At 51.3% G+C, this 26,771-nt stretch overlaps 1 protein-coding gene across 2 annotated transcripts; it reads left to right on the forward strand.

Annotated features, from left to right (window-relative positions):
• Positions 1–5,595: 5,595 nt before the first annotated feature.
• On the forward strand, positions 5,596–22,366 carry IGF2 (insulin like growth factor 2). Of its 2 annotated transcripts, none has more exons than XM_061999659.1 (4): positions 5,596–6,089; positions 13,618–13,780; positions 20,493–20,659; positions 21,097–22,366. In XM_061999659.1, the coding sequence occupies exons 1-4, from the start codon at positions 5,985–5,987 to the stop codon at positions 21,337–21,339; spliced, it is 678 nt and encodes a 225-aa protein (XP_061855643.1). In that variant the 5' UTR covers positions 5,596–5,984; the 3' UTR covers positions 21,340–22,366. The 2 variants fall into 2 exon arrangements, with proteins under 2 accessions (XP_061855643.1, XP_061855644.1); XM_061999660.1 differs by lacking the exon at positions 5,596–6,089 and adding an exon at positions 6,430–6,481.
• The last annotated feature ends 4,405 nt before the right edge of the window (positions 22,367–26,771 follow it).

The raw sequence follows: 26,771 nt of genomic DNA on the forward strand, positions 1-26,771 counted from the left end.
AGTGATGCTCCCCAGAGCAGGTTAAAACTTTTCTCAGGGTGAACCCTGAGTTTTCTAAGCAATAGCAGAGTGAAGTGAGGTGTGTGAGTGCCATGCTGGGGGGTGAAACACAGACACCCTCAGAGGGCACAGTGTGCTGGTGCTCAGAGGCAGGGGTAATCCCCACAGCCTCCCTTTCCTGCTGCTCATCTCCTCCCCAGGGGACACAGGATTCCTGTCACTATTGCTGCCTTCCCAGAGTATCCTCATCAAGCCATCCATGCAGGTACACAGCTGTGGGCTGCAGCCTTTGCCCCAAAGAGCTTCTAGTCCAAAGGGTTTCCCGTCACCTCCCTCTACAGATTTCATTCGTAAGCTGTTTCAACTGAGAGCTTGCTCTGCAGACAGACCCATATTTGCAAAATGCTATAGAGATAACTTCATCCCCTGGTGCTTGGAAGAACTAATTGTACCTGCTGGAGCTTTTACTCGTCCTTAAGTGAGCTTGGATCTTCCCCATAACATTCCAGTGAGTATTTTCATGGAAATGCTTTAAAGAAAAATAAAATAAGGAAAACAGGAAATGGTGATGTGCTTAGCTGTTAATATAGGCATTGACCTATCTTCTTTCTCTGCTACTGCCTTCCAGTCTCCCTCTGCAATGAAAAGAAGCTGGGGACAGGGTAGGTATTTTTCCTTATCTACCCTATTCCACTCTTCTCAGAAATCCCTTTTGGAAGCCAAAGTCCACTGTGGCTACGAGAGATGACCAAGAGATGATTGCTGTTCCACGGGTGATGTGGAGAAAAGAGACAACTCTCTCCCTTTCTGGAGCTGTCTGAATCCAGGACCTGTTGGCTTTCTTTTGGACCATGCTGCAGGCAGCATCACAACCTGCTGAAGGCCAACTCTTCTTTTTCAATTCCTACCTGACACTTAGCCGCTGTGACACCTCCCTCCCCTGTGTCCTCCTTCCCATGGTCTTTTGAGCCAAGAGAGGCTGCTCAGGCTGGAGCTTTAATCTAAATGCTGGGGATGCTGAATTTTAAGAGATGCTAGAGGAATACCAAGTCTGTCCAGCCCATAAAAAAGAAAATCCAGAGTTTGTCCTCCATACACAGAGAGGTGAAAACACTTGTGCCTTTTACCTCTGTCACAAATTCCTCTGGCACAGTGCATTAACTTACCTCAGAATAACTTCATTTTTGCTATGCTCAGTATCCTCCATGTCCTCAGGATGTATCTGCCAACATCCCTCCTGAACACCTAAGTCCAATGAGTGCTCTAAGGCATGGGCAGACCTGGGCACAAGATGTGCCAAAAAAACCCACAAAAGCCCTCTGCTGATGCCTAAGGGTATCCCACTTTTCCCCTGGACATATAACGACTCTGCAGCTCTGGGTTGGAAGCACAGCCTCAAAACACTCTTCCCAGCCAGGGGTGCCAGCAGCCCTGAGCAGACCTGTCCAGCCTCTGCTCTGTTTTGTTCCTTGTTAACCAGGGGCCCCAGGTGAATTATTTCTCCCATTCTTAGTTCCCTGACTTCAATTTCATGCAGGGACCTTCCATATATCACATCACCTTTCGCCAATGAATCTCTCCTGTTCCAACAGTTTAGTGTGCCCTAGAATCAATATATTTTAGCAGCATGCAAGGACACAGTGTTATTGCCAGGTTCCTGGGTTGCACAAAACAAGAGGTATTGCTTTCTTAAAGCAACTGAAAAACTTTCCGGGCCACATACAATTATTCCTCTGCCATTAAACAGCTGGGTATAGGGCTCTCCAGTCTCACTAGAGATGACTTTTTCTCCTAGTCTTCAATGACAGGAGACCCAAACCCATGGCACACCCTCACCTTCCCTTTGTCCCATCTTAGACATCTCAACCTGCAGTGTCCTGATCTTCTAGGAATGTCAGTAGAGCAGCCTGATTTCTCCTGGTTGTCCTCACTCTTGCCATATGAGAATAAAAGGTTCTTTACAAACTGAGGTACCTTTGTGATGCTGTAGGCATCTGAACCACATGCACCCGCATCATGCACCTCATCCTCTATTCCTGCTCACTTTGTCATTTGTGGGATAACTGTGAAACAAGCCAAACGAGCATCACAGGGTGTTTTGGTTGGGCTGAGATTAGGTAACTTCTTTCCTCTTTGGATTATAGGTGGAGAGAAAGGGAAAAGCCATGTAAATGCTCTCTTCCTTGAAGATGCCTTCTCGGCTCAGCTTCCCTGCAGCATCACTAGTGTCCACCTTGGCCCACAACCACCGCGTTGTTGCAGCTATTTATGTTCCTCTGCCTTTACTGAAGGCAGCTCATATCCCTGCCTGCAAGGTCCAGGCTGGCCCAAGTGTTCCCATTCTTCCCCCTTTTCACCGGAAAGCATTCCAGCCCATTCCCACGTGTTGGTGGCCACCCACAAGCTGCTTTGATCAGCTTGGATAGGCAGGCATCAGGGGGGCTTTGCAGTCTGCCTGGATACTTGCACAGCCACTGCGTGGCCTCAGAGGTTTTCTCTCCAAGTCCCAGGCGTCCCCTGATCATTTCAAGGCACCTTCCAGATGTCACTTTTATTCCAGCTTTGTAGTCCTTCAGTTTCAGCTCACTTTAGCTGCCTTTGCTTTCTGAAGGCTGCCCTTGATCTTTGTGAATTTAACTGGAACCTACGCTCACAATTTCTCTCCCAAACCCTGCCAATGGCCAAGGAGAGAAGATAAATGCAAGATGCTGTAGGCTATTTTTATTGTATTTCTAATGATTTCAGGTGATGCTTTGCTGCAGCCTCATCCACTTTCAACCCAAAATACTTTCTGAGATGCTGTGGTTTTGCAAGCCCCTTAGTGGTCAGTGCTGCAGTCCAGAGGAACTCACTTTCTCTCTCTTTCTGTCTCCCCACCAGTTAGCCAAGTCCTCAGCTTCTCAGCTTTACTGGTCCTCCTCCCGCTCTGCTCTGGTTCACAGGCCCTCCTTGCAGGCAATGCCAGGGGCTGCTGTTTGGGGTGGAGGCAGCTATTGTTCCAGCTATCTGCAGTGTAATGTTCCTTACGACTGTATCAAATGAAGGGCGGAGGTCACACATCCCTAGTTTAAATTAGGTTTAGGCTGACCTTTAACAATATTACACTCATGGATCCTCTCATAACTCACCGAATCAACTCCCAGAGGGTTTTGCCACCTCCCTCTCTTCTTCCTACTGTACAGATGCCCAAGGCTTAATGTGCTTCTCTCCAATTTCGCTTTGATTTCTAATCCTATCCCCTTCTCCCCCACCCAAATACAGATATATTCACTCTTTTAAAAGTGGGGGAAACAACCTGTTCCTTTTCTCTTCTGGGCGACAGCTCTTTCTTTTGTGTCTCTTTCTTCCCTTCCCCGCCCCCCTCCTCTTTCTTGACACAATGCACTATTTATTTGCACTGAAGGATAACTAAGAAGCAATTAAAAGATCAAAAGGCACAAACACAAGTAGGTCCAGTGGCAACTTGTGGGGTTTATTTTGCTGCTGCTGCTGCTGAAGCCTCACCAAACTGCTGGCTTGTTTTTCCCCCAGCCAGAGACACCTCTCTTACTGGGTCGCCTCTTCCTTCAAGCAGACTTTTTTATGATCGCTATTTTTCACCCCCATTGTTTGCTATTGCAGTTGTTTACTGGAAAATCACTTGTTTTTCTCAGGGAGATTAACCTTCCAAGCTTTCTTTTGTCTACTCTCCGGAGGTCCTTGTGGTGAGCTGGGGGAAGGGAGCTGGGCTCCTTCAGCTATTACTAGTAGCTCTCAGCCCTGCTTACCCCCCTGCCAAGGGTAGGTCCTTCCCTTTGCTTTTAGATGAGGAAGGGTAGTTGCTCTTTATTACTGAGACCAGCTTTGACGAGTGGTTTGCAAGGACCCACAACTGGGATTTACTTCAAGTCCTAGGCATCTAAGAGAAACTCTTAATGACCAAGGTAGTCATCGATGAAGATGCCTCTTTGGGAGAGGTCTGGAGTGCTGACACGTGTCATTAGATGCTCAGTCTTTCTGACAGCCACATCACTTCCTTACATTCTTCAGTATCAGTGTAAGAGATGAGATTTGTGCTTGTGTTTAAGCCTGGTGTGTGCAGAACCACTTCCTCAGTATCACCTCTCCCTCACAGGTGTGCTGACATTTCGGCAGAAGCCCACATCCCTGACACCAGGTCTGCTGCGTGCGACAGCCCAGAGGACAGCTCAGAAAGGTGCTGGGGAGGGAAGGGTGTCCAAAGCCCAGTCAGAAAGGACAAGTCCTGCCCACATTCTTTTGGCCATGTTTAGGGCAATTCCAGCCGTTCAGAGATGCACCAAGCCCCTCCATCCTTGAAAGAAAAGAGTGCAAACTTTAAAAAAAAAAAAGGAGGAAAAGAAAAAAGTTTCGTTTCTTGCATGCTGGGGCGAGAGCTGCCGCAACCTCGCCCTTTCACACCACTACCTCCGGCAAGCGCTGCCTGAGATGGACCAACCTGCCGCCCGATCTCAGGCGACTCTGCTCCTCTCCACTCCATGGGGGGTGCGTGCCCCGTGTGGGGACAGCCCCCCGGGCAGCGGCGGGCGGGCAGGCAGCGTGGCTGGCCGGGGCTGCCTCGGCGCCGGCGGAACGCGAGCGGGGTCCCTTTCCTCGGGGCAGGCTGCGGTGGAAGACGAGCCTGGCTTAGCGCGGCACAGCAGGGCTGCCATGCGGCAGTGGCAGAGCCGCGGGAGCGCCTCGAGCTCGCGCGCTGCCGGACACGCAGCGGCGGAGCCTGCGAAAAGTCCCTCTGGCTTAAAGGCAACCGAGCTTTGCTTTCAGAACCCCGCGGGAAGCAAAGGGCGTCTAGAAAGCAGGAATCTCTCCGGGGAAGGTGCTCTGTGGGGTGCAAAATCCCAGTATCGCTGCTCCGTGGAGGGGGAGCGTCCATGTTGTCCACAGGGACATTGCACGAGTGGACTCGGGGGCTCGCTGCTGCTGAGACTGGGGCTCGCTGAAGTGGCATCATGCAGGTCAGGGCTCCGGGGCAGCGTGCGAGCCCGTGAGGCCGGCAGACCTGAATGGCCGTGCCTTCGCCCTTCGGCGCAGTTTGGGGCCCGGTGCAGGGCATGGTGGATGGCACAGACACCTGTGCCCTGTGCGCACCTAGAGAGAGCCCAGAAGCCGGGGGGGGCAGGGCAATCTCCCGCTGCCTTCTCTCATTCCCCAGGGCCTGAAGCTCGCCATCCGGCAGCGAAAGGCGCCCATGGGGTGCCTCCAGCATTTTGGGTAGGGGCTCGGGACGCGGACCCCCACCTCTCCCTTCACCTGCAAGGGCGGAGGGGGTTGTGCGCAGTCCCCTTCCCCCCCGCCCCCGGGTCCGGCCGTGTGGGGGGCTCAAAGCTCCCAGCTGGGAGCAACTCGCAAAGAAATCGTGCGGCAAAACTTTCTGTCCCCTCTTCCCTCCCCGAGCTGGACTCCGGAGGGTTACGACGGAGAAGGAGGGAAGAAAGGAAGGGAGGGAAGAGGGGGTTAGACCGCTCTGCAACATTATTGGCTGCGTGGCCGGGCTGGTGCTCGCTGGGGGAAGTCAGAGCATGCCCATTGGGGGGGTATAAAAGGGGGACAGCCGGAGCGCCCTGCCTGTCTCCTCGCTCGTGGGGCAGCCAGCCGGGAGCAGCGGGTAGTCAGGCAGCCGGCCCCTCAGCCCCGGCCAGAGAGACGCAGTCAGTAAACACAAAAGTAAGAGCCACTCAAGGGGCAGCCAAAGCAGGAGGAGAGGAAGAGAAGGACAAAAAGGGAAAAAAAAAAAAAAAGAAAAAAGAAAAAAAAAAAAAAGGAAAAAGAGGAGGAAAAAAAGAAAAAGAAAGGAAAGGGCTCGCTCGCTTTCTAGAACAACAAAATACCTGATCGTAACAAAATAACATCCTTCAGACCAAATCCAGCAGGGACTTGACATACCAAAAAGGCAAGGCGAGGAGAGCGAGGCAGGGCGCGGGGAAGGCGAGCCAGAGCCGCGACCGCTGCCAGGGCAGGAGAGCAGCATGTCAAGCGCAGGGGCAGCCACGGATGAACGCTGCCGGCAGCCAGCCTTCCTCCCCGGCCCGCCGCCGCCGACACAAGTTGAGAGTAGCGGCGGCAGCGCCAAGGTAAGCGCCGCTCCGCGCCGCTCCGCGCTGCCCCTCCGCGCTGCCCCTCCGCGGGCGAGACCAGCGGCACGGGGGTCCTTCGCGCCGAGTCGTGCCGTGCCGTGCCACCGAGCCGCGCCGCGGTCTCCCCGTTACCCGCCGTTCCCACGCTTGTCACTAGAGGGACCCCGAGAGCCGGCCCCAAGAGCGGCCAGCGGGGCGGCCGCTGCCGCGGGGTGCGCGAGGGTATCCCCGGGGGGCTCCCCGCGGGCCGGCGGCAGGGACGGACCGCCGGCTGCCCGCCCCATATGTCCCCAGGGGAGTGCTGGCGGCGGGACTCGCGCCTTTTGCTCAGCGATCCCGCGTCGGGAGCCGGAGCGGCTGTGGGGGTGCGGGGGCCGGGGCTACGCGAGGTGAGGTCGGGCTACGCGGCCCCCGCCGCGCCGGGGCGAGGGGGTTGGGAGCTGGGAGACGCCGGTAGCGGCGGGGGCCGCGCAGAAGGGACAGGCAGTTCCCCGGCTCGGGAGACCGGGGAGATGATTAAACTCTCTTCTGCAAAATACTGCGGTGCGTTCGGTCTCGGAGGGATAAAAATACAGAGAGGAAAAACAAGAAATCGAAGCCAAAATGGAGCGGGAGTTAACGGTTGGCATGCAGCCTTCGACTTTGTGTGATTTTTTTTTTTCCTTCCTTCCCAATTGCTTTTCCCTACAGTGATTATTTTAAAGAGCACAACTTGGAAAGGTTTTAGCACTCTGTTGAGCAGTAGGGAATTGGGGCACATGAAGAAACTCGGGTTTAGCGTGGCTGTACCAGCAGCTGTGGCTCCAGCCCGGGGTACTTCAGCAGGGTTTCTAAGCCGCCTGCTCTCTCTCAGGCGGTGTGGAGCAATCGAATGTAAAAACAAGGTTTGTGTGGGTGGTTTTAAATGGACACCTCGGGAAAACTGTTGCTTTCAACCCCGGAGTTGAGGCTGGCTATGCAGAGTCTGTAGTTTTTCCAAAGCTGGGATGTGCTTGGGAGGTCAAGGCCTGGTTTTCTTTGGGTTCAGTTGTTGTCAGGTTTGTGCGTGTGTGTGTGTGTGTGTGTGTGCGTGTGTGTGTTACTTCACAGGGTTCAGCCTCTTGGGTGTTTTACTCCTCCTCTTGCCTTGATTTAGAGTGGAGTTGAGGAGCCTGGGTTTTGTAAGGGTGACTTTGTGCTAAGGACATCTGGAAGAATAAAACTGACTGACAATTCTGATTTGAGCTTCACTGAGCTGTTTTGGACCAAACTTGACAATTTTGGTGGGGGTGAATGGGTCAGAGCTGTAAATCTTGCTCCATGTTGTCGACACCCACACAAGTTCACTCAGCCTTTCAAAGGGGCTATCCCGGCTCCTGTGAAAATTCATTAAGGCATAAAAGATTTGACACCGCGGGTCCCCTCCCACCGCCACATGAAATTTGAGAGCCAAAATGTGTCTGCGTGTGTGTCCCAGCGCTTTTTCTGACAGGTGATCCTTTTTGCAGCCTGGCTGGAGGGCTACTGCTTTGACCAGGCAACCCGGAGGTGTCAGTGCACGTCTTCCCATTGATTCCTATAGGCTTTGGCGCGAGCCCGGCTCGCCTCCTGGAGCACCGGAGAGAAGCATTTCTGTACTTTTCTTTTTTTAAATAAAGCAAACACAGCAGGTGAGGTCTTATTTTTAGAGAGACCAAGGAGCTGGTGCATTTCCAGCAGCGCATATGAGCACTGTGAGTGGCCCACCCTCTCCTATCCCCGCTTGTGTCCTGGGACTGACCTCTCCGATCCTTCTTTGGATTCTCTTTGCTTTTAAAGGCTGCTGTGTGTCTTAATGGGGCAAAGAGATACTGGCCTCGCTCAACACACTCGTGTGAGGGGTCAGGAGAGGTGGAGAGCACTGGGGGGAAGAAATCTGCCTTGGGAGGTTGCAGCCCAACTCTGAATGGGTTAAAGCCTCTCTGCCAAGACATAAAGCAAGTTCAACATGTTGTGGGAATATCACTTGCCAGTAGACTCCAGTCGCCACAATTTCTGATTTAACAGCTTAACTTGCTGTTAACTTTCCCTGATATACTCCAGGTTTTGGGTGGGAATGCAGAAAGGGAAGAGGAACAATAAAGAAAGGAGTTAAGTGAGGCTACTAAAATGGACTTAAATCCCTTCCCTGGGTCCTGCCAGCTGTCTTCAGAAGAGTTAAGCAAGATTGCATTTCCCTTTTTTTATGCAATAAATCAAATGTTTCTGGGCTGCATACCAAAATTTGTGCAATATGCTCTCACTCCCCGGTGGGGTGAGTAAATGGTACTGAATACCCCATTCACCTTTTTCAGCTTGATTTTTCCATAGCTATGGTAGCTCTTGCACCGGCACATATGGGCGCTGTCCTGCCTGCCCTGGCCCGTGGGTGCAAGAGGCACGTGTCCCTCCCCGCTGGAAGGTTGAGAGGCAGAAAGGTGACCCCCTGATGTGGGGTGGAGTGGGCTGCTGATGGAGATGAGACAAAAAAAGTGGGGCTAAAAATAGCAGCAGCATTGCCAACCTCAGCCATATGGATGTCATGTGAGCCAGGTGCCAAGAATCAGGACGGTTTATTTTGTTTCAAGCTAAACAGCAAAACCTCTGGTTCTAGGCCAGTTTTGATTCACCTGACAGTTCAATGATTGAAAATTTTGTGTTTGGAAGCTTGCTTCTTCCAAGCTATGGGTCGGAAATCTCCTCCCTTTTCTTTTGGAGGAAGAGGGAGGCTCTTCTGCAGCACAGCACAGGCGGCTTCTCCCTTTGTGTACTGCCGGCACCTCATCCCTGGGCCTCTGCCCAAGATGCAACCCCTGGGTGGTTTTCGGCTGCCAATGCACCTGCCTCTCCCTGCTGGCCTCTATTAGCCCTTTACTACTTGGCACCTCAGGGCGTCATGGCCCAGTGCCCTGTGTGAGGTTGCCCATGGGCAGGGCCGGCATCCACTTGGCATGTGTGAGGTCGGCACGTGCCCGTGTCCTGCCCTTTCAGGAGAGCCATGCTCCAAACCAGACTGGCTCCCACTCTCCTGGGGCTGCCCACCGAGGAGTAACGCAGAGATGCAGATGCTCAGCATCTCTCACAGGCAATCCTCAGAGTAGCAAAACATCAGTCTGCCCACTTCTTTTCTGAAGGGGTGGAGGATGATGGAAGCTGGGATGTGCAGCCCAGGGTTTTCCCCTTCTGCACATGCTGCGGGGTTTGGGCTGGTTACTCTTTGCCATGATCCCTTTTGAGCACTGCACTGCTCCACAAAGAAGTGAGATTTTCTAGTTTTTTTGGTCTTTTTGCTGTCTAAATCCAAATTTTGCAGACTCGGCCATCTGTCAATTCCCTCCTACGTTGTTCTGTTCATATTAAATTGTAATGAAGGCCAGACTGAAGAAGGAATTAGGTCAGACAGGAGGTTTAGTCTCCGTTTTTGGGGAGATGTTTGTTGCCCAAGAGAGGCACCGTGGTTTGGCTGTCTCAGTGCAAGCCTGAATGCAAGGGATGCCTGAGCTGTTCTCTGAGATTTGGCAACTGGGCCTTTTAGCACATTGTGGCTTCTTGGCCCCCGACTCCACAGCAGCTGGACAGAAATCACCAATCCAGCTGATTCTGCTGCAAATCCTGAAAAAAATCCTTTATGGCCTCGGGTGGGACGGTGGCCCTGCTGCAGATCAGCCTTCAGGCTTGCAACTGCATGCTGCAGCCACTCTGAGAGGACTCTCTGCTGGTGTGTCCCCTCTGCCTGGGGGCTTCCCAGGGGTGTGTGGGGGTCCCCAATGGGTGCAGCAGGATGTGCTGTGACTGGGGAACACACATTGTCCCAAGGCAGTGGCTATGTTCCACGTGTGGCAGCTCACGGCTGAGCTGGCTCCAGCCACACCCTTGGCTTCATGTGGGGACCTGGCAGTGTGAAGGGGTGTAGGAGAAGGCAGGAGAGGAATACAAAGGATGGAGAGTGAAGCACACCCTCTCTGGGCAAGGAGGGGCCAGGAACGTGCTCTGATGACTTGTCTGAGCCTCTCCTGCTCAAAGAAGGCTGCTTTCCAACATGGATTATTCATAGGAGCTTCAGGTGCTATTCACAGGGCAGTACAGGGCACTTGTGCATCACCTTCTTGCACACTGTGGGAGGTCTGAGCCCTTCTTAGGAGGACTCGGGTGTTCAGGTGGTTGGGCACTCGGCATGTCTTTTGCTGCTGTTCCCACTGCTCTTGGTTCAAACTGCCTCCTGAAGCATTTGAGCTCTCTGCTGGCACATGAAGGGGAATGGCAGCCAACACTGCTGCTTCAGTTCATGTTGGCAAGGGGAGACTTTGGTAGGTGAAGCCTCTCTGCCAGCAGAAGCAGGACTTTGTCCTGTGGGAAGGCATCCACTTACCTCTCCCTGCCTTATTCCTCTTATGTCTTGTATGAGAGGGGTTTTCTAATACAAACTGAAGGGTTTTCCAGCCATCAGTGTGATTTTACTCCTGTCCTGCAGCTGAGGGGGCTGTCCCTGTCCTAATGCTTGGAGTAGAGATCAAAAACTATGCTGTCTCACATTTCCAGTGGAGAATGAAGGCTCTGAGAGGTTGATAGGGCTGAGCAGGACTTGGTCATGATAACTGTAGCCAGCGGTAACTTGTGCAGGCAGCATGGTGTTTGCACCAGGTTGTGAGCTGTGAGTACCCAGCTGTGCTGTGCTGTGCCACCTCATTTTGGGGAGCAGTGCCTGCTCTGGCAGCTGTGGCAGGGCAATTGCCAGCCCTCCTGCATGGGTGCTGCTCATCCCTGCTGAGGAGGAATGAGGAGGGGAGAAGGATCCATTTAAGATTCACCAGGATGCACTGAGCTGGTGACAGCATCCTGGGAACCTGTGTAGCCTTTGTGGGAAGCCTGGGGGCTTTTCCTCCACAGGGTCAGTAGGGCCAAAGTGAGAGGGAAGGGTTTATGGGGTTGGATTGGGTTGCAGCTACAACAAGCTTGACAGAAACTGCAGCACCAGGTAGTAAATAAAGATGCTGTTTGCTTTGCTGCCTGGTTTCTCCTTACATGGCTGCTGGAGGGAGCAGAGAGATGCCAAGGTGACAGTGAAGGAAAGGGCTGTTGGATGATGCCTGAGCAAAGGGACACTTCATAGTGTCGCTTAACTCCTTGCCAGCCTGGCTCTGGAAGACAGCTTCAGGACCGTCCTGTCCCCCACGGGTTTGGGGGGCTTCCTGGCTGGAGTTATGGAGTGGGCGGGCGCCCTAAAAGAGCTGACTGCCAGGAGGGTTGTGCTTGTGACACAGGATGCACGGGAGCTGGTATTTTCCAAGGAACACAACGTTTTTTTCCACAGAACATATCAGATCTCCCCAGCATCAGATATCGCCCCACTGACAAAACCTCTCTCTCCCCTTGATTCAGAGCATCTCACCCATTTCTTTAGACTGAGGGTTAGAGGAAAAACTCTGTTTGTCACTCATGCCACCAAGCAAGCCCGTTCTGGGCAGAGGCAGGCTGGCATTGCAGCCTGCTCGTTAGCTACAGTGCCTGCAGTCAGCATGAGCCTAATTGGGGGCAGGGGACTATTTGAGTGTCCTGAAGTCTCATGTCAGCAGCTTCAATGGTGGCACTGAATGGCATACATCTGTTCACTCTGGCAATGAGCCGGAGGGGCTACCTGTGCCCTGGGGCCACCAGCAATCAGGAGCTGCACAGGAAAAGAGAGGAAAAAAGGGAACAAAAAAAAAAAAAGAAAGGAAAAGGAAGGAGTTAATTGATCTCTCATCATTTGGAGATGAGGCTGCTGATGCTACTGCACCAGGCTGGGCTGGCTCGAGCAGTGATGGTGATGCTGTGGCCATGCCAAGGAAGCCCAGGAAACACCCATTGGCCATTTGATGGAAAAAATCAAGATGAAAAAGTGTTGGTGACAAAACACTGCAGTTTGGCCGTGTGGTGCATTCACAGCCCTGTGCCATCCCTCTGCCCCTAATGCCGATAAACCAAAGCCCCCACAGTGTGCCAAAAGGAGCAGTGCTACTGCAATAGCTGATCCCAATCTCATCACTTGCTGGTTTGAGTCCAGTTTGTTCCCAGGGCTGCTGAGTCTTTTACCCAGAACCCTGGAGGGATTATGCCCACCTTGCTGTTCTCTTCCAGCACAGGCTGAGCAATATGATGGGCGTCGAAGCTTGTGCCAGGGATGAATCCCCTCTCAGCCTGCCCAGACCTTGCATCCTCTGTGTTGTCTTTTCTTGCTGCTGATCCCTGTCCTCAGGCTGCTCAGAAGAGCTCACAGCTCATAGTGTGGTGTGTTTCTAGCAGTGACAATTTGAGCTACATGCTAGTAAAGAATTGGTAGCAAGGGTGGCTTTATTGCTGGCAGGACCAGAGCAGGGCCCCCGGGGAGCTGGGCTAATTTCCTGGCTGTGCTGCAGACTTCCCCCGTGACCTTGGGCGAGTCATTTAATCTATCCTGGGCTTCGGCTCCATCTCAGAGCATCCCCGGGGGGGGTGAGGTAATATTCATTAACTGATCTTATTCTGGAGTTGCTCAGATGCTATGGTGATGAAAGCTGGATGTGAAACCCAGTGTCTTGACTGAGCATTAGCAGGAAGAGAGGATGCTCTGCTTGAGATTTAGCATTGCCCGATGCCAGCTGCTGTTTTATCTCAATTCCCCTGTTCATTTTGAGCTGACCTCTCTGGCCACCATTGTTTTTTGACTGTATGTATACAGTGATGTGCATTATGGAGAGACTAGAATGCCTTGAAAAACCTCATGGGTTTTGGCTCATCCAGTGAGGCAATAGCACCCTTGCTTTACACCTGCAGAAGCTGACGCAGAGGTAAAGCTGTTTTCCAGAGCCAAGTCAGGGAAAATCTTTGGATTAGTTATCAAATATCCTGGGAGATTCTTTTTCAATCCTTTGCACCGGCTGATACCCTCTTGGCCCTCCTTGGTGATGCCTCAGTTGTGTTTTCATGGTACTGCTGTACTCCTGAAGGATGTCTTCTTGGTCCCAGCTCTCATCAGCAAACACGGCTTGTGCAATCAGCTCCTCGATTGCCCGAGCCTCTCATGTGCCCAGGGCCAAGGCTGCTGCTCCCTGACAAAACCCAGCTTTCCTCAAAAGCAACTCTAGCACAAGTTGAAACTCCACTTGTTTCTGCTTTGTGGGAATATGCATTCAGGTAGGGTACGAAAACCTGTCATCGGAAATGAAAAAAACCAAAACAATATCCTGATAATAATTTGAATTGTTTCCCAGGTAAAAGGGGGAAAAAATTAAAAATCGTGCTGTTGAGAGAGCAGGGACAACAAAAGCCTTTCGAGGTAGGCTGCAGTGGGATTTTCCAATGGAAAAACTGCTTCAATGCAAATGTTGTCTGACCAGAGCAGGTGACCAGTGGGGTGAGTGTAAGGAGCTCGTCTGGCACCAGTGGCCAGCTCAGCACTGCAGTCTGCTAGGTGCGGGCATCAGACACCAAAGTGGGCATTGCCTGGGGGAGGTGGCGCAAAGAGAGGGGGGTCTCTGGTGCTGTGTTAATGCTGTGCCTCTGTCCCTAGGTGCAGAGGATGTGTGCGGCGAGGCGGATGCTGCTCCTGCTGCTGGCGTTCCTGGCCTACGCGCTGGACTCGGCTGCGGCGTACGGCACAGCGGAGACCCTCTGTGGCGGGGAGCTGGTGGACACGCTGCAGTTCGTCTGTGGGGACAGAGGCTTCTACTTCAGTAAGTGCCGGGCAGCTGCTGGCAGCAAGCAGGATGCGGCTCGCACCCCACACCTTGCTTTGGTGAAGCTGAGTGGGAGGGAAAGGAGGGGTTTCTCAGCCTAGAGCTTTTTGGGATTGCCTTGTATGTGACAGTAGGCCAGAGAGGAGTGAGAAAATCAACAAGCTCAGGGTGACATGCACCCACCTTGCACCAATTTTGGGAACTGGCTAATCCCATTGGGAAACTGTTTGGGTGTTGCATTTGATGCTTGGGAAAGTCAAATGTTGCTGGGGAGCCATGGGTGGTTGGCTCACTGGTGATGCGGGCAAGTCATTAAAATAATGACGATGCCTACAGCCAATTCTCTGCTGAGCTTAGACACTGGCTTTTTTCTAAACCGTGCTGCCTAAGCGCTGCATCCTCAGAGCAGGCAGGGAGCTGAGCTCCCTCTTTCTGGGCAGGCTTCACTTGAGTATAGCACCAGCTTCTAGGCTGCTCCCAAAATATGCTTTGTAGCCTCCCGACTAGCTGCCGGAGAACCTGTCACCGAAGAGTGGTGTCTCACCCTTTTGCAGTGCAGCTAGTGCAAAAACCCATGGCGTTGCTCTTGTCCAGAGGATGCAGGTGGCTTCAGGACAGTTGACTAGAGCAAACTTTCTACTAACATGCTTTGGGGGTTTAGACCATTGGCACTGCTAGGAAATGGAGAGGAGGAGGAATAAGCCAGCAGTGGTGGATGCTCAATAATCCATGGGTGAAAGTGCCTCGAGTGTGATTTCTTGTTCTGGTGTTTCAGTCCCCTGCTCTGCTTTGGGAGAGGGAAGACCTTGTGTCTTGCTGCCCACTGAGCACTGACCTGCAGAGTGACTGACTACAGGAAAGAGGCCAAGGCAAGGAGTGGGAAGAGGATGGAGATACCAGCTGCACACCATGCTGTGCATTTGGCAGTCTTGCCTCTACCTTGGGAAAAGGAATTTAAAAGTCACTTTCAAGTTACAAACAGGGTGTTTTTTGCAGTAGTGGAGTCGAGTGCCAGCCTCTCTCATGTCCCAACCTGCCTGTGCATAGAATGAGGCACTGCAAAAACAGGAGACAACGACCCTGGCTGTCCCTTCCCAACCTGGCTGCTCAGCCAGACTTAGCTGACACTGACTGCTGAGATTGGGCAGGGAGAGGCACAGGAATCTCACATCCATCAGCAGCCAGGGTTCCGGTACTGCAGTTTTGGGCAGATGCTTGGGCTGCAGGTAATTTTGCCACTAGCTGGGGGTAGTCACACTGCTCCATCCCAGCTGAGCAGTGGGATTTTTCATGGCTCCCTAGGTGTTGCAGGAAGGCAGTGATTTTGGGGACATGCTGGGTTGCATTTCCTTCCTCTTGCTGAGCTGAGCAATGAGGATTTACACATCAGCTGCCCTTCTTCTTCTCATCTTCCCCTTTCACCTTTCCTCTACCAATGAGCCCCATGCCAGAGCCTGGCCGATGTGCTGGGTCTGGGGCTGGCCTTACTGCCACACCAGCGAGGCAGCTCCTCTCCCACTTGGCTCACCTCTTCCTGTCCCTCTACGTATATAGAGGAGCACCCATCTCCCTCCTGTTGTTTCTCTTCCCTCCCCTCCCCCTCTGGGGATAAAAGGGAATGGGGCTTTTGTTTTACAGACAAAATGACCTCCTTTCACCTCAAATAACCCAACTGCCCAGGCCAAGATAAAACCACTTTTGAAGGCAGACCAGTTTCTTGATGCCAAGTGACGAGTCTGATGCCTGTGAGGGGATTTTTTTTTCTCCTCTCCTGTCCTTTCTTCTTCTTTTTTAATATTTCTGGAGTGCCCAGATGTGGGGAGATGAAGCAAATTCCCACCAGTCCCATATTTTAACCCCTCTGATCAACCTGTGCCATGAAGGGCTGAAGATATTTGACCAATGGCTCTACTTGATGAAGGATTTGGATGTCTCCAGCTCACCTCCCCTTTTCCATCTACCTCCATCAGTTGGCTTCATAAAGTGACTAATCCTCCTTATTATATTCATCTTCACTCCTAAACCCTCATGGCTATGCTATTGTCACCATACAGACTTGACAGGGCACGGTTATGTCACATGATCAACAGTTTACATCTTAACACTGATCCTGGTCTTGTCATGAGCACTTCTCAGCATGGGACACGTGACCTGATGAGCAGCCTGCTCTGACAGTCTTTTGTATGAGAGGTAAATGACTTGGGCATCCTTGCCCCACAGGTACATTTGGGTCCCACTTGTTGGCAGCAGCTGGCTGGTAATCTTGCTAAAAGACAAAAATGGTATGAGAATGCCTTATTGGTTTTCTACTGCAGTGGTGGTTTAAGAACTTAAATGATGCTCTGCACTCTTACAAGGGAGCACTTAGCTAGCAAAGTGCTAGCTCTGATGCTGTTTGCACCCATGCAAGGGGATGCAGTGTACCAACAGTGTTTCATCCCCCCAACATCTGATGATTGGGAAATATGCAACCTAGACTGAGGCAGGTGCATCCCCAATAATGGTCCACTGGCAGAGGGAGTGAGTCCTAGCACTCAGGTGCCCTTGGAGGCATCATGACTGGCAGGTGCTTGGGGCTGAGGATACTGAAGCTGCCTCCAAGAGCTGGGACGCAAAAGAGCTGCTGCAAGAGGGGCAGGAGCAGCAGCGCTGAGGTTTGCTGGTAACTGGACACAGAGTGGGCATGGTGATGCCAGCGTTCTGAGAGTGCCTGGCCGTGCTTTGCTCTCCACCTCTGCCATGATTCCTCCACACTATGACTGTTAAGGCTTTTGGATCTTTGCCCATAGGTGCCAGTGAGGAGGTGGTATCCCGTCATGGCTCTGCAGCAGGGTTGGAACCCCTCTCCCTGCTCTCTGGCATCTAGCCTGGGGACAGCAGCACAGCCCATGGGGAGATGCTGAGCACAGCCCTGAGTGAAAAAAGCGAGGCAGGTTGAGGAGAAGTCCCGGACACAAAGTTGCTGTCATGCAGCGCTGGCAGGGAAGGGAGAAGGGGCTGTAGGAGGAGAGGCGTCCGACTTCTCTGTAAACAACAGCTCCTGTTTCCTCCTTTCCAACAGCTGATAAGAATTTAGCTCTTTGCAGCCGCTTGTGCTGACAGGGCACATTCTTGCGCGCCCTCCGCTCCTCCGAATAATACTAGGAAAAAGCAGGGGGGAAAATGCGGTGCCGGAGTGGAGGAGGGCCAGGCCAGGGGCACTGGGACGGGGCCTGGTGCCGCACAAAGGCCCCCTTGTTGCTCCCGACATTCCTGCGACAGGAGCACAGGGCTGTTTACACCCAAAGTCCCCTTCCACTTGGCTTGCTGCCTGATTGACCAGAGGAGAGGGGACCCAGCCAAGGTGGCACTGGCACCACACACCCCTCCCTACGGTACCCATCTGGTCCTGGTGATGTGGTAACACTGGGGAGGGACAGGACCCTCCTGTACTCCCACTGCAGTGCCTCCGCCTCCAGCAGGTACGCGGCCTCTGGGTTCTCCCGGCATTGAGTTTGGCTTTGCACCACTGCCGAGATGCCCGACTCTCCCTGTCCTGACAGCCCACTGTGGACTGGAATAACCTGGGGCAGCCAGGCTTTGCATCACAGTGCTTGACCCCTCAGCATTGCTGTGGGAGTTTTTGGTGGAGCACAGTTTGGGGAAAAGGACAGCATAGCCATTCATTGAAAGCCGAGAGGAGACATGTTTCCTCGGGAGGAGACAGTCCGTGCTGCGATGCAAAGTGGCTGACACACCTCAGCCATGCCACAGCCTGCCACTGCCACAGCTCTCCCCTGTGGCAAGGGCTGGAGAGTCAAAACCCTCCCTGGGTTTGGCAGTGGTGTCAAAACAAGATGCCACCCATGGGCAAAAGCCAGGAAATCTGACCCTTAGCTTGTACGTAAGTCGTGTTACAGAACAAACGCTTTTCCCAATCCAGGTCAGCAGCGATACTGCTGTTTACCAGCAATGTCCTGGCATCTCTCCCCTGGGTTATTGTCTCCAGGTATTTTCTAGGACTAAATTCCTGTTTGTTGTGTTTGCCTCTTTACTTTTTTTTTTTTTCCCTCAAGTAAGTCTCCCACAGAGGATTGTATTGGCATTTGGCGAGATCCGTACGGACAATTATGTAATGGGCAACGTGCATGTTGGGCCTGCCACAGCAGAGCTGACAGCGGCGAGGCAAAGGGCCCGCAGCAGCTTTATGCCAGAGAGAGGGGGAAGCATGTGTTTCTGCGGGCTGGATAGCAGCAGTGAGCAGGGAGGAAGCAGCTATGCCACTGCAGAGTCCCTGCCAGGACCTTTGCAAACCTGGACTTTTGCAAACATGTGCTGCTATGACCTTCCCACATGTGGAAGAGTGCCTTTGATTGGTAAAGCAGTGAAAATGGTCCCACTTTGCTTGTTGGTTCCCCTCTCTGCTCCTTTTTTCCAAACAAACACATAGCTGCAAGCGTGCAACTTCTGTTTTTGAGACGACACATGTAACCTTTCAAAACCTCAACTTCTCCCTGAACCATGCGTGTTGTCACTTGTGCAACCTTCTGTTCAGCGGGAGTGTGAACGCAGCCCTCTGGGGATGTGCTAGCAAGAGGGGGTGACTTGAATTTTTCTCTTTTCCTTCCAAACTCTCCTGCCTGTGCTCAGGATGCCTTTCTGGAGCAACCTGCCAGGCACACAGGTTTGGGCACTGGGGTCGATAGGTGCTGAGTAGGGGCTGTATCAGGTATGGGATGTTGAAGGCAGCACACGTCTCCTGTGGACCTCGCAGGGCATGGCAAACGGAAGGGTGTATGTGCCAGCCCCTAGCTGACTCCTCAACGCTGTCTGCCTTAGACATAACCACCGGGGTTGCCTGCACCAATATTGCTCGTACTGCAGGCACCCAGCACACCTGCCCTGCTTTTAGTAGTGGGCTTGGCAGGGTGATGTTAGTGGTTGGACTTGATGATCTTAAAAGTCTTTTCCAACCAAAACAATTCTATGATTCTGTGAAAGAGTAGGCCCAATCTAGTGTGCTCGTTTGCCACAAGCATTTATACAGAGAAAATTAAAGTCCTAACAGTACTCCCTTCACCAAGCCTCTACCTAAGGGGAACTGTCCTTCTCACTGTCCTGCAGGGCCGGCTAAAGGTCATGCCTGAAGTTTTTCCGGAAAAGAAGGTTGTGGCTCAGGGGGGATGAATGTAGAAACCAGAGCATTTCAAATGACTCCCCAAGGCAGGCTGCATGGTTTGAGTCAGCTGCCCCATCGCCCTGTGCCCCAATGCCATGGGCAATGCACCAGCATGGAGCAGAGGGCTCCTGCTGGTGGGGGCACAGCTGGTTTTAACAGAGAGCAGATGTCCTGCTGCCAGGACCTTTGCTGTCACAGAGCCTGTGGTGAGGTATGGCCACAAATCTACATGGCACATGCGAGGATACATGGCACACACATGTTTGTGTTGCACATATGAAGCTGCTTTTCACATGTGGGTCAGACTGCATGTGCAGAAAGCTCCCATGCTTTACACTTTGGCCCAAGACACTTTGAATGAGCACCCAGATGGGGTAACCCCTGGGAAAATTGATCAGCCAGAGCTCTTAGCTCTTCACCGAGGCTTCAAGTGAATGCCTTCAAGTGAATGTGTCTTCCAGAGTCAGGCATTACGAGTCATGCCCTGGGCCAGTGTGGACCTTGTAATGTGTTCCTGCAGGCTGACTGGGAGCTGGGGACTCAGTGACAAGCAGCGTTAGGTGTTGCGCATCCACTGCTCGTTCAGTTTTTTCCATACTCAGATTCTCCTGGCTGACATGTGATACTTTATCCTGTTTGCATGCCCCACTGGCACCAGCATCTGCTCCCCTCCCTCGGAGCACCCTGTGCTGGGAGGAGGTGCTCATGGCAGCGTGCAGAGCCCTGGCTGCAAACCCCAGAGCAGCACAAGCGCAGAACATGCCACGTGCCAAAGCGCCGAGCAAATCCTTTCGTCTTGGGCCGGTTTACGTTTTGGAAGTCACAGTTCCCAAGCAAATTTGTTTTGCATTGGAAATTCAAATTTGCCCATCTTTTTCATTTCAAGATGGGGAAGAAAAACAGTAAAACTGACGTAAGCTTTTCCTCTGGATGTCTTTGGCTCTCGTTAAGCAGTGCTGTGAGATCCACTTGGTTGTTGCTGCACTGGACACAAGCTTTTGCATCCTTCAGGCAACAACAGGAAAGGAACCCTTATTAATAAATGAAGTTCAATAGCTATTCTTGGCAGGTGCAGGAGCTTGTATTCTTTCTGCAACTGTCTCAGAGCTGTCCCATCTGGTAAAATTTAGCCTTCTTGGTTCGCTTCACCTGCCCGAGTGTCTACCCGATGGAGGGAGATTGCCAACTGTCATGCCGTGCTGCTTCTTGCTAATAAAGCGTGCTTTCCAGGAGCAACATGGGAGATGGTGGCAATGATGGACACAGTGATGGCAGCTGGGCTGGGTTCGAGCTTCCTTGCTTCAGCAAGGGAAATAAGTCACTACGGTATAAAGCGCCTTTCTTTAGTGCCGTGCAAACTCGGGGATCAACAGCAAATGGACTGATTTGTGGGTGTTGGTTTAGGAGCAGAGCTGCTATTTTGGAAGCTAGTGTGATCCAGTGGGCTCTGGTGGCTGGTAGAGGGATGCCCATGAGGGGGTGAGTACTGTGGTGAAGGGGAGAGGGTCAAGTCCAGGTTGGTGGCTAATGCTGGGGTCTCTGCTGTTGCAGGTAGGCCGGTGGGACGAAATAACCGGCGGATCAACCGGGGCATTGTGGAAGAGTGCTGCTTTCGGAGCTGTGACCTGGCTCTGCTGGAAACCTACTGCGCCAAGTCTGTCAAGTCTGAGCGCGACCTCTCCGCCACCTCCTTGGTGGGTCTGCCAGCACTCAGCAAGGTAAGGGGCTGCACCACCATGGCCTGCCTTCTAAATCCACAGCAAGAGAAGAGATGGGAAGGTCATGAGGGGAAAGGACAAATCCCAGTTGCAAGGTGTGTTGCTTCTGCAGAGCCTTTGAGAGATGGCCACTATTGGCAACTCATACTGAATACCTTGCAGCTCTTAACAAAGTAGGGGACTGGAGGTGGGCTGGATCACAGAGTCATGGAATTGTTTGGGTCGGAGGAGACCTTTAAAGGTCATCCGGTTCAATCCCCCTGCAGTGAGCAGGGACATCTTCAACTAGACCAGGTTGCTCATCTCACCTGCCCTTGAGTGTTTTCAGGGAAGGGGTGACATTTCCATGGGTGACTGGAGCTCAGAGAGGGGAACCTGCATCTGGTGGGCGGGCAGGCTTGCGGTGAAGCTGACGTTGCTATTCCATCCCCTTGCAGGAGAGCTTCCAGAAGCCCTCGCATGCCAAGTACTCCAAGTATGAGGTGTGGCAGAAGAAGAGCTCGCAGCGGCTGCAGCGGGAGGTGCCAGGCATCCTGCGGGCTCGCCAGTACCGGTGGCAGGCAGAGGGGCTGCAAGCGGCTGAGGAAGCCAAAGCCCTGCACCGTCCCCTCATCTCCCTGCCCAGCCAGAGGCCCCCCGTAGCGCGAGCCTCCCCCGAAATGGCTGGTCCCCAGAAATGAACCCTGACCAGCTGTCTCGATTTTTGATCTCCCGGGGGAGGGCGGGAGGACTGGTGAGACCCGGCCCTCGATCCCCTCCGTCCCTGGGACCGCCGAGCTGAGGAACGCGGCGGCCGGGGCACCCTCACGCCGCTCTGGCCCCAACCAAACAACTGACACAGGAAGGAGGGAATGGCGGCGGCGGCTTCAGCAGCGCCACTCCCGCGGCATCGTCCTCTCGGGGTGGGGGGGAGGGTTGTTTTTGTTTCCCAGGCCTGTTTCGTTTCCCCGTGCCCCCAGTATTTCCAAACCTGAACTTGCAAAGGGACAGTTTGGCACTTGAACTTTTTGCTGCCGGGCGCTGCGTGACATCCCCGGTGCCAATGCCAGAAGACAAAAGAAAGAGCAAGAGGGAAAAAGGATATGAAGTTAAATTTCTTTTTCAATCTTTTTTTTTTTTTGTGAAGAAGAAGAGTCCATTCCGTGTCTTTCTTGACAATAAAGTGAAAAAAAGAAATAAAATGGGGAGAAATATTGAGGGATATCATTTTTTTGCCTCATTCCCACCCCACTTTTTTCTTCTTTTTTTTTTCTTTTGGTTTCCTTATTTTTATAACTTTCTTTTGCACCTTTAAAAGAAAAAAAACAAAAACAAAACGTACCTGCAAAGTTCCGAGGAGCCCCCATCTGCATTTTTGTGTGTGTGCTTCATTACAAGATTCCAAATCGACTTGCACCTTTTTGAAATCACCGATGACGTGAGAGAGAGAGGAAGAGGAGAGAGAAAGCGAGAAAAAGAGAAGAAAAAGGAAAGGGGAAAGAAGAAAAAAAAAAAAAGAAGAAAAAAGTGAGCTGATGCTCACTTTAAATGGAGGAGGCGTCTGCATTGCACATTTGCCACGGATTTAGTTGATTTATATATATAATATATTATATAACTTTTTTGGCAAAAAAAGCACTATTTTTATGGGACATTTTGTGTAGTATCTGAAGAGGGATTGTAATGTTTAAAATGTGTTATGGTGCTAAAGTAAGTTGGAAGGGAAAAAACCCAGAAATAGCAAGGGAGGGTGGGGAGGGAAGGACAAGATAGCGAATACTGAACTTGAAATTTTAGCTTTTCGTTTTAGGAAAAGTGTGATAAATGTGTTTCTTTTCTCTTCTGAAATATAGCTTGGTCATGACCATATGAGCTAGTTGGCTGTTACTCATGTACACAGATGCACGCACACACAGAAATACATTGACACGCATCCTTTTTTTTTATTTAAAAAAAAAAAGCAAAACCATCACAATTTAGACTAAAAGGGAACTGTTCTATTTTGAATGGTGAAAGTGTTGCCAGTTACAACTCGAGGCCCTGCTTCTGCACGGATCCCCAGCGGAGCTTGCCTTCCCGAGCCACGGGGGACCAAGCACTTCCTCCCCACGCCGATGCGTTACTCGCATGCCGACACTCCGGCCGGCAGGCGCACGGCCCTCGCCACCAAGCCCCAGCAGAAGTGCCAGCTCCCTGCCCCACCAGCTCCTTTTCCTTCTCTTGCCCTTTGCGTCCTTGCCAGGCCCCCATTTCCCTGCCCCATGCCACCCTTCCAGGGGCTGCAGAGGAGGAGGAGGAGGAGAAGGAGGGCTGCTCCCTGGGTGGCTGCAGGGCTGGGACCACTGCGCAGGATGAGGGGGAAAAAGCAAGTCTCTGGCTTGAGATTCGGGACTCGGTGAGCCATTGGCTTTGAGAGGTGGGCAGAGGGCTGTAAAATAGGTTGGTTTGAAAATAATATATATTATCTGTCTAGGAACCGTAAAAAGGGGGGAATCAATTACATCTCCCTCATATACTCTCACTTGCTAATAAAATGGGGACACTCTGTTAACCAGTTCTGTACTTGCTTTGTCTTATATATCCATACATTTAAAACATAAAAAAAAAAAAAGACTACTTGAATTGTATTCTATTTCGTGGTTTAGAGGGGAGGGCTAGGGGGAGTCGTGAGATGGGGAGGATTTTAATGTGTAATCCTTTTGTTTGTTAGTACCTTGCAATGTTGAGCCATGAAGCCTTTGTTTAAGAAAAAAAAATGGCACTGCAATACACAGCAAAGAAAGTCCTTTATTTATTTTATTAAATATATATGGAAAAGAATGAAAATCAGTCCAAATTAAGGGGGAGGGGGGGGAAGGGAAGTGGATGGGGTGGGGAAGGCAGAATAAAAACAATTGCTAATAACTGACTTTTTTTTTTTTTTTTTCCTTTTCATGTGTCTTTTTTAAAAAGAAACCTAGTTTTTATTTTTTAAAAAGAGAAGTAAAAGCTTTCCTGGATGCTTTGTACCAAAAAAAAAAAAAAAGAAAAAAAAGAAAACCTGTTAAGCAAATAAATATCCATCCAGAATATGAAGCCTGACTTTTTCTTTTACTTTTCATTTATTTTTGCTCCTGGGGTGAGTTAGACGGGAAGAAGATGACACCCAATGCCACTCTTTGTGGAGGAACAGTGTTTTGCTGTTCCTTGTTTTGGGACTCAAACCTGCAGGAGAGGGTGAGGTGCCCACGAACACAATCATAAAACCTCTGTCATATGGCAGATGGTCCTCAAACCCTACGAGATGAATACACGCCTGGTGGTTCTTGGTGAAGTTTTGGGTTGTTTCCCAGCATCCATTGGGATTTTGCTTGGCTTTTACTGGTTTGAGATGTTCCCAGAGGCCCAAAAGCCATATGGAAGCTGAAGACTCACCAAAAGCAAAAAGTAGAAAAAAAAATATCGCAGGATTTAGATTAGGTTTCCTAGTAGATGGTGCTTCTCTTGTTTCCTGGCATAGAGAGAGCCTCTCGTCATCACATATAACCATTGTGCACCAGCACATACAGGAAGTCAAATACCGAGGTTCCAGTTTGGTAGTAGAGCAACACGTGGGCAAAGCAGTGCTCAGGCACACCAGGGCACTGAAGACCTGGTGGTCTGAAGACCACCACATTGCCTGTGCAGTCCTGCTGGCATGGCCATAACCTCTGGCTTGCTGTGGGGTAAGGGACTTGAGTAAGGACCTCGCTGAGCCCAATCTGCTGCCCCAGACCACTTGGACTGGAAGAGATGTTCCACCTCAAGAGTGGAGTTGCCTACATAGACACTTGAAAATATGTGTTTTTAAACCAGTTTCTTTTTAAATTTTGCAGCAACAAAAAAAGACATTTTTTTCCCTCTTGATATTTTTGTAGTTGATCAAGAGGGTTTTGGTACAGACAGAGGGTTACCTGCTTCCTTTGGACATGTACTTTTTTACAGGTGAAGAAAGAATGCATCTGCCTTCCCGTACTTGTCCTGCCACCTATCACAGACCTCTGGTTTTCTTTGTGCTGAAAGATGACCCTCTGAAGGCTGAGGACTGGCTTCATTGTGGCTTCTGGTGGCCACTACTGGAAATTTTGCCTTTGGGAGCTTTGATCCCTTTCTGCTCTTTGATGTGTCAACCACTATCCTGAGAGACATTTAGAGATTATTAGAAACCAAGGAAAGCTTCAGATAAATTTCTTACTTGCATTCCCCAGGGACCAAAGCAGTGATGCTGGAAGCACCAGAAGCATGTTGATGCTGTTCCCAAGCACGGCTCATCTTTAACCCTCCTTTCTGTCTTATCCTGTCATGGGTCACCGTGGGGCTGGACCAGAGCAGTTCATTATTTTGGATAACGAGAGACTGTTCCAAATGTACTGTTCTGCCTTTTGGCTTGGCAAGGACTACCTTCACTTGCAAGGAGAGACCCAAGTAGCCAGAGGGCTCTAGTTTCTTCTGTTGCCTGCAAAGCCTCTTTGCAGGTCAGCACCTCAGCAAGTCACAGGTTTAGATTGGAAATCTCAGACTGCAGGCTTGAGAACAAACCCAAGGTGCTGTGTTTGCTCAGATGGATAGGCACAACTAACTGATTTTTGTTATGATGCCTCTACACACAGACACATCTCCAAGTATTTGGCTGCTGGATTGCAGAAGTGTGGGAGGCTGCAGCAGAGACCGACAGAGATCCCTGGGGAGAAACAACCAGCAGGTCTGAGCACCCAATACACCTTCACATCCAGTCCAGCTGGTCCAGGAATGAGGCAAAGAATAATTTCAGCAGAGAAATCTTAAATGCTGCCTAGAGCCCCAGGAAGGACTGGGAAAGTCATCCCCTCATCCTAGCTCAACGCCAGCTCTGGCCCCTGGGTCTCAGTATTATCATATAGCTCTGCAGGAAGCAAGGAGAAAATGTTTTTCTGCATGAAGCATCTCTTCAGACAGCATTGTCCCAGCATGATACACACAAGGAAAGAAGGAACAGTGCAACTTCCGGCACAGGAGTGGCCCCAGTCTTTGACAGGCATGTAGATCGGTGTCTCTGGCTTGTCTGTATAGAGGAGATACTGAAAAGATACCCACAAAACACCAACACATACTTTTGGTTTTTTTCTTTCTTCTTCTACATTATTTCTTAGCACTTTTTTTAAAATTCAAAAGGCAGCTGAGCTGTTTTCCTGGCTTTCAGTGAATTGTACTAGTGCCATCAGGACGGATGGAGCCTCAAACTGGTTTGTCTACCTCTGTATCTCATAGCAGCTTCATCTTCTTCCTTCTACCGCCTCTCAAAATCTCAGTCTTTCAGTGATGTACCAAGCTACACCAAATGAAGGGAAGAATCCTGCTTGTTCTTTGTTTAAAAAACATATCTGATTTCTCTGTTGCATGTGATACTGTCCACTGATGCTTTTTGTGGCTGTGGGGAGGCCTGGGGAAGGTGTCTGTGTATTGTGGACTATTTCACTCTCATGCACTCAGCAGGTGGCAAGACACTGATGGTTTCTGCACCTATTTTACTTCTCATTTTCCATTCAGAATCAAAAAAGCAAAGCAGTTACAGCAACCTTCTGGCATCCCATTTTTTTTCCCTTCCACACTTTATTTCATTTTTGGAGAGCAGGTGAGCCTCGAACAGCTCCGAGGCTGAGGTGTCACAGCAATTCCACTACTCCCAGTGCAGGCAAAGGGGGAAGCTTTGTTTGCTAACAGCCACCATGTCCTAGGAGGGGTTACTATTGCCACTGCAGGACTGGCGGTGGCTCTCCCATCCTGCCTGGGCACGGGAGGATGCCCTGGCTGTCAGTGGGCAGTGAACTGTGGCAGATAGGACTTCAACCTGCCACCCTGGTGCTGGTTCTTGCAGGGATCTTGGCCCTCTTCACTGCTGCGCTCCCAGCTGCACACATCCCGAGGAATGCACTTGCTCGTTCAGATCTTGTCAGTTGAGGGACTCTTTCCCTGCTCTCTCCTTATATCCGACAACAGTGGACTGAAAGCTGAGGTTTCTAACCTGCCAGGCTCTAGCTAAGCAATCAACGATAGCCTGGAGGCAGGAAATTTCTGAACTAGAGTGTTTTTTTGGCTTGGGAAGTATGGGAGGTCAAACCTGACACTCCAAATAGGA

Source organism: Colius striatus, chromosome 7 (genome assembly GCF_028858725.1).
Source record: "Colius striatus isolate bColStr4 chromosome 7, bColStr4.1.hap1, whole genome shotgun sequence".
NCBI classification, from domain to species: domain Eukaryota; kingdom Metazoa; phylum Chordata; class Aves; order Coliiformes; family Coliidae; genus Colius; species Colius striatus.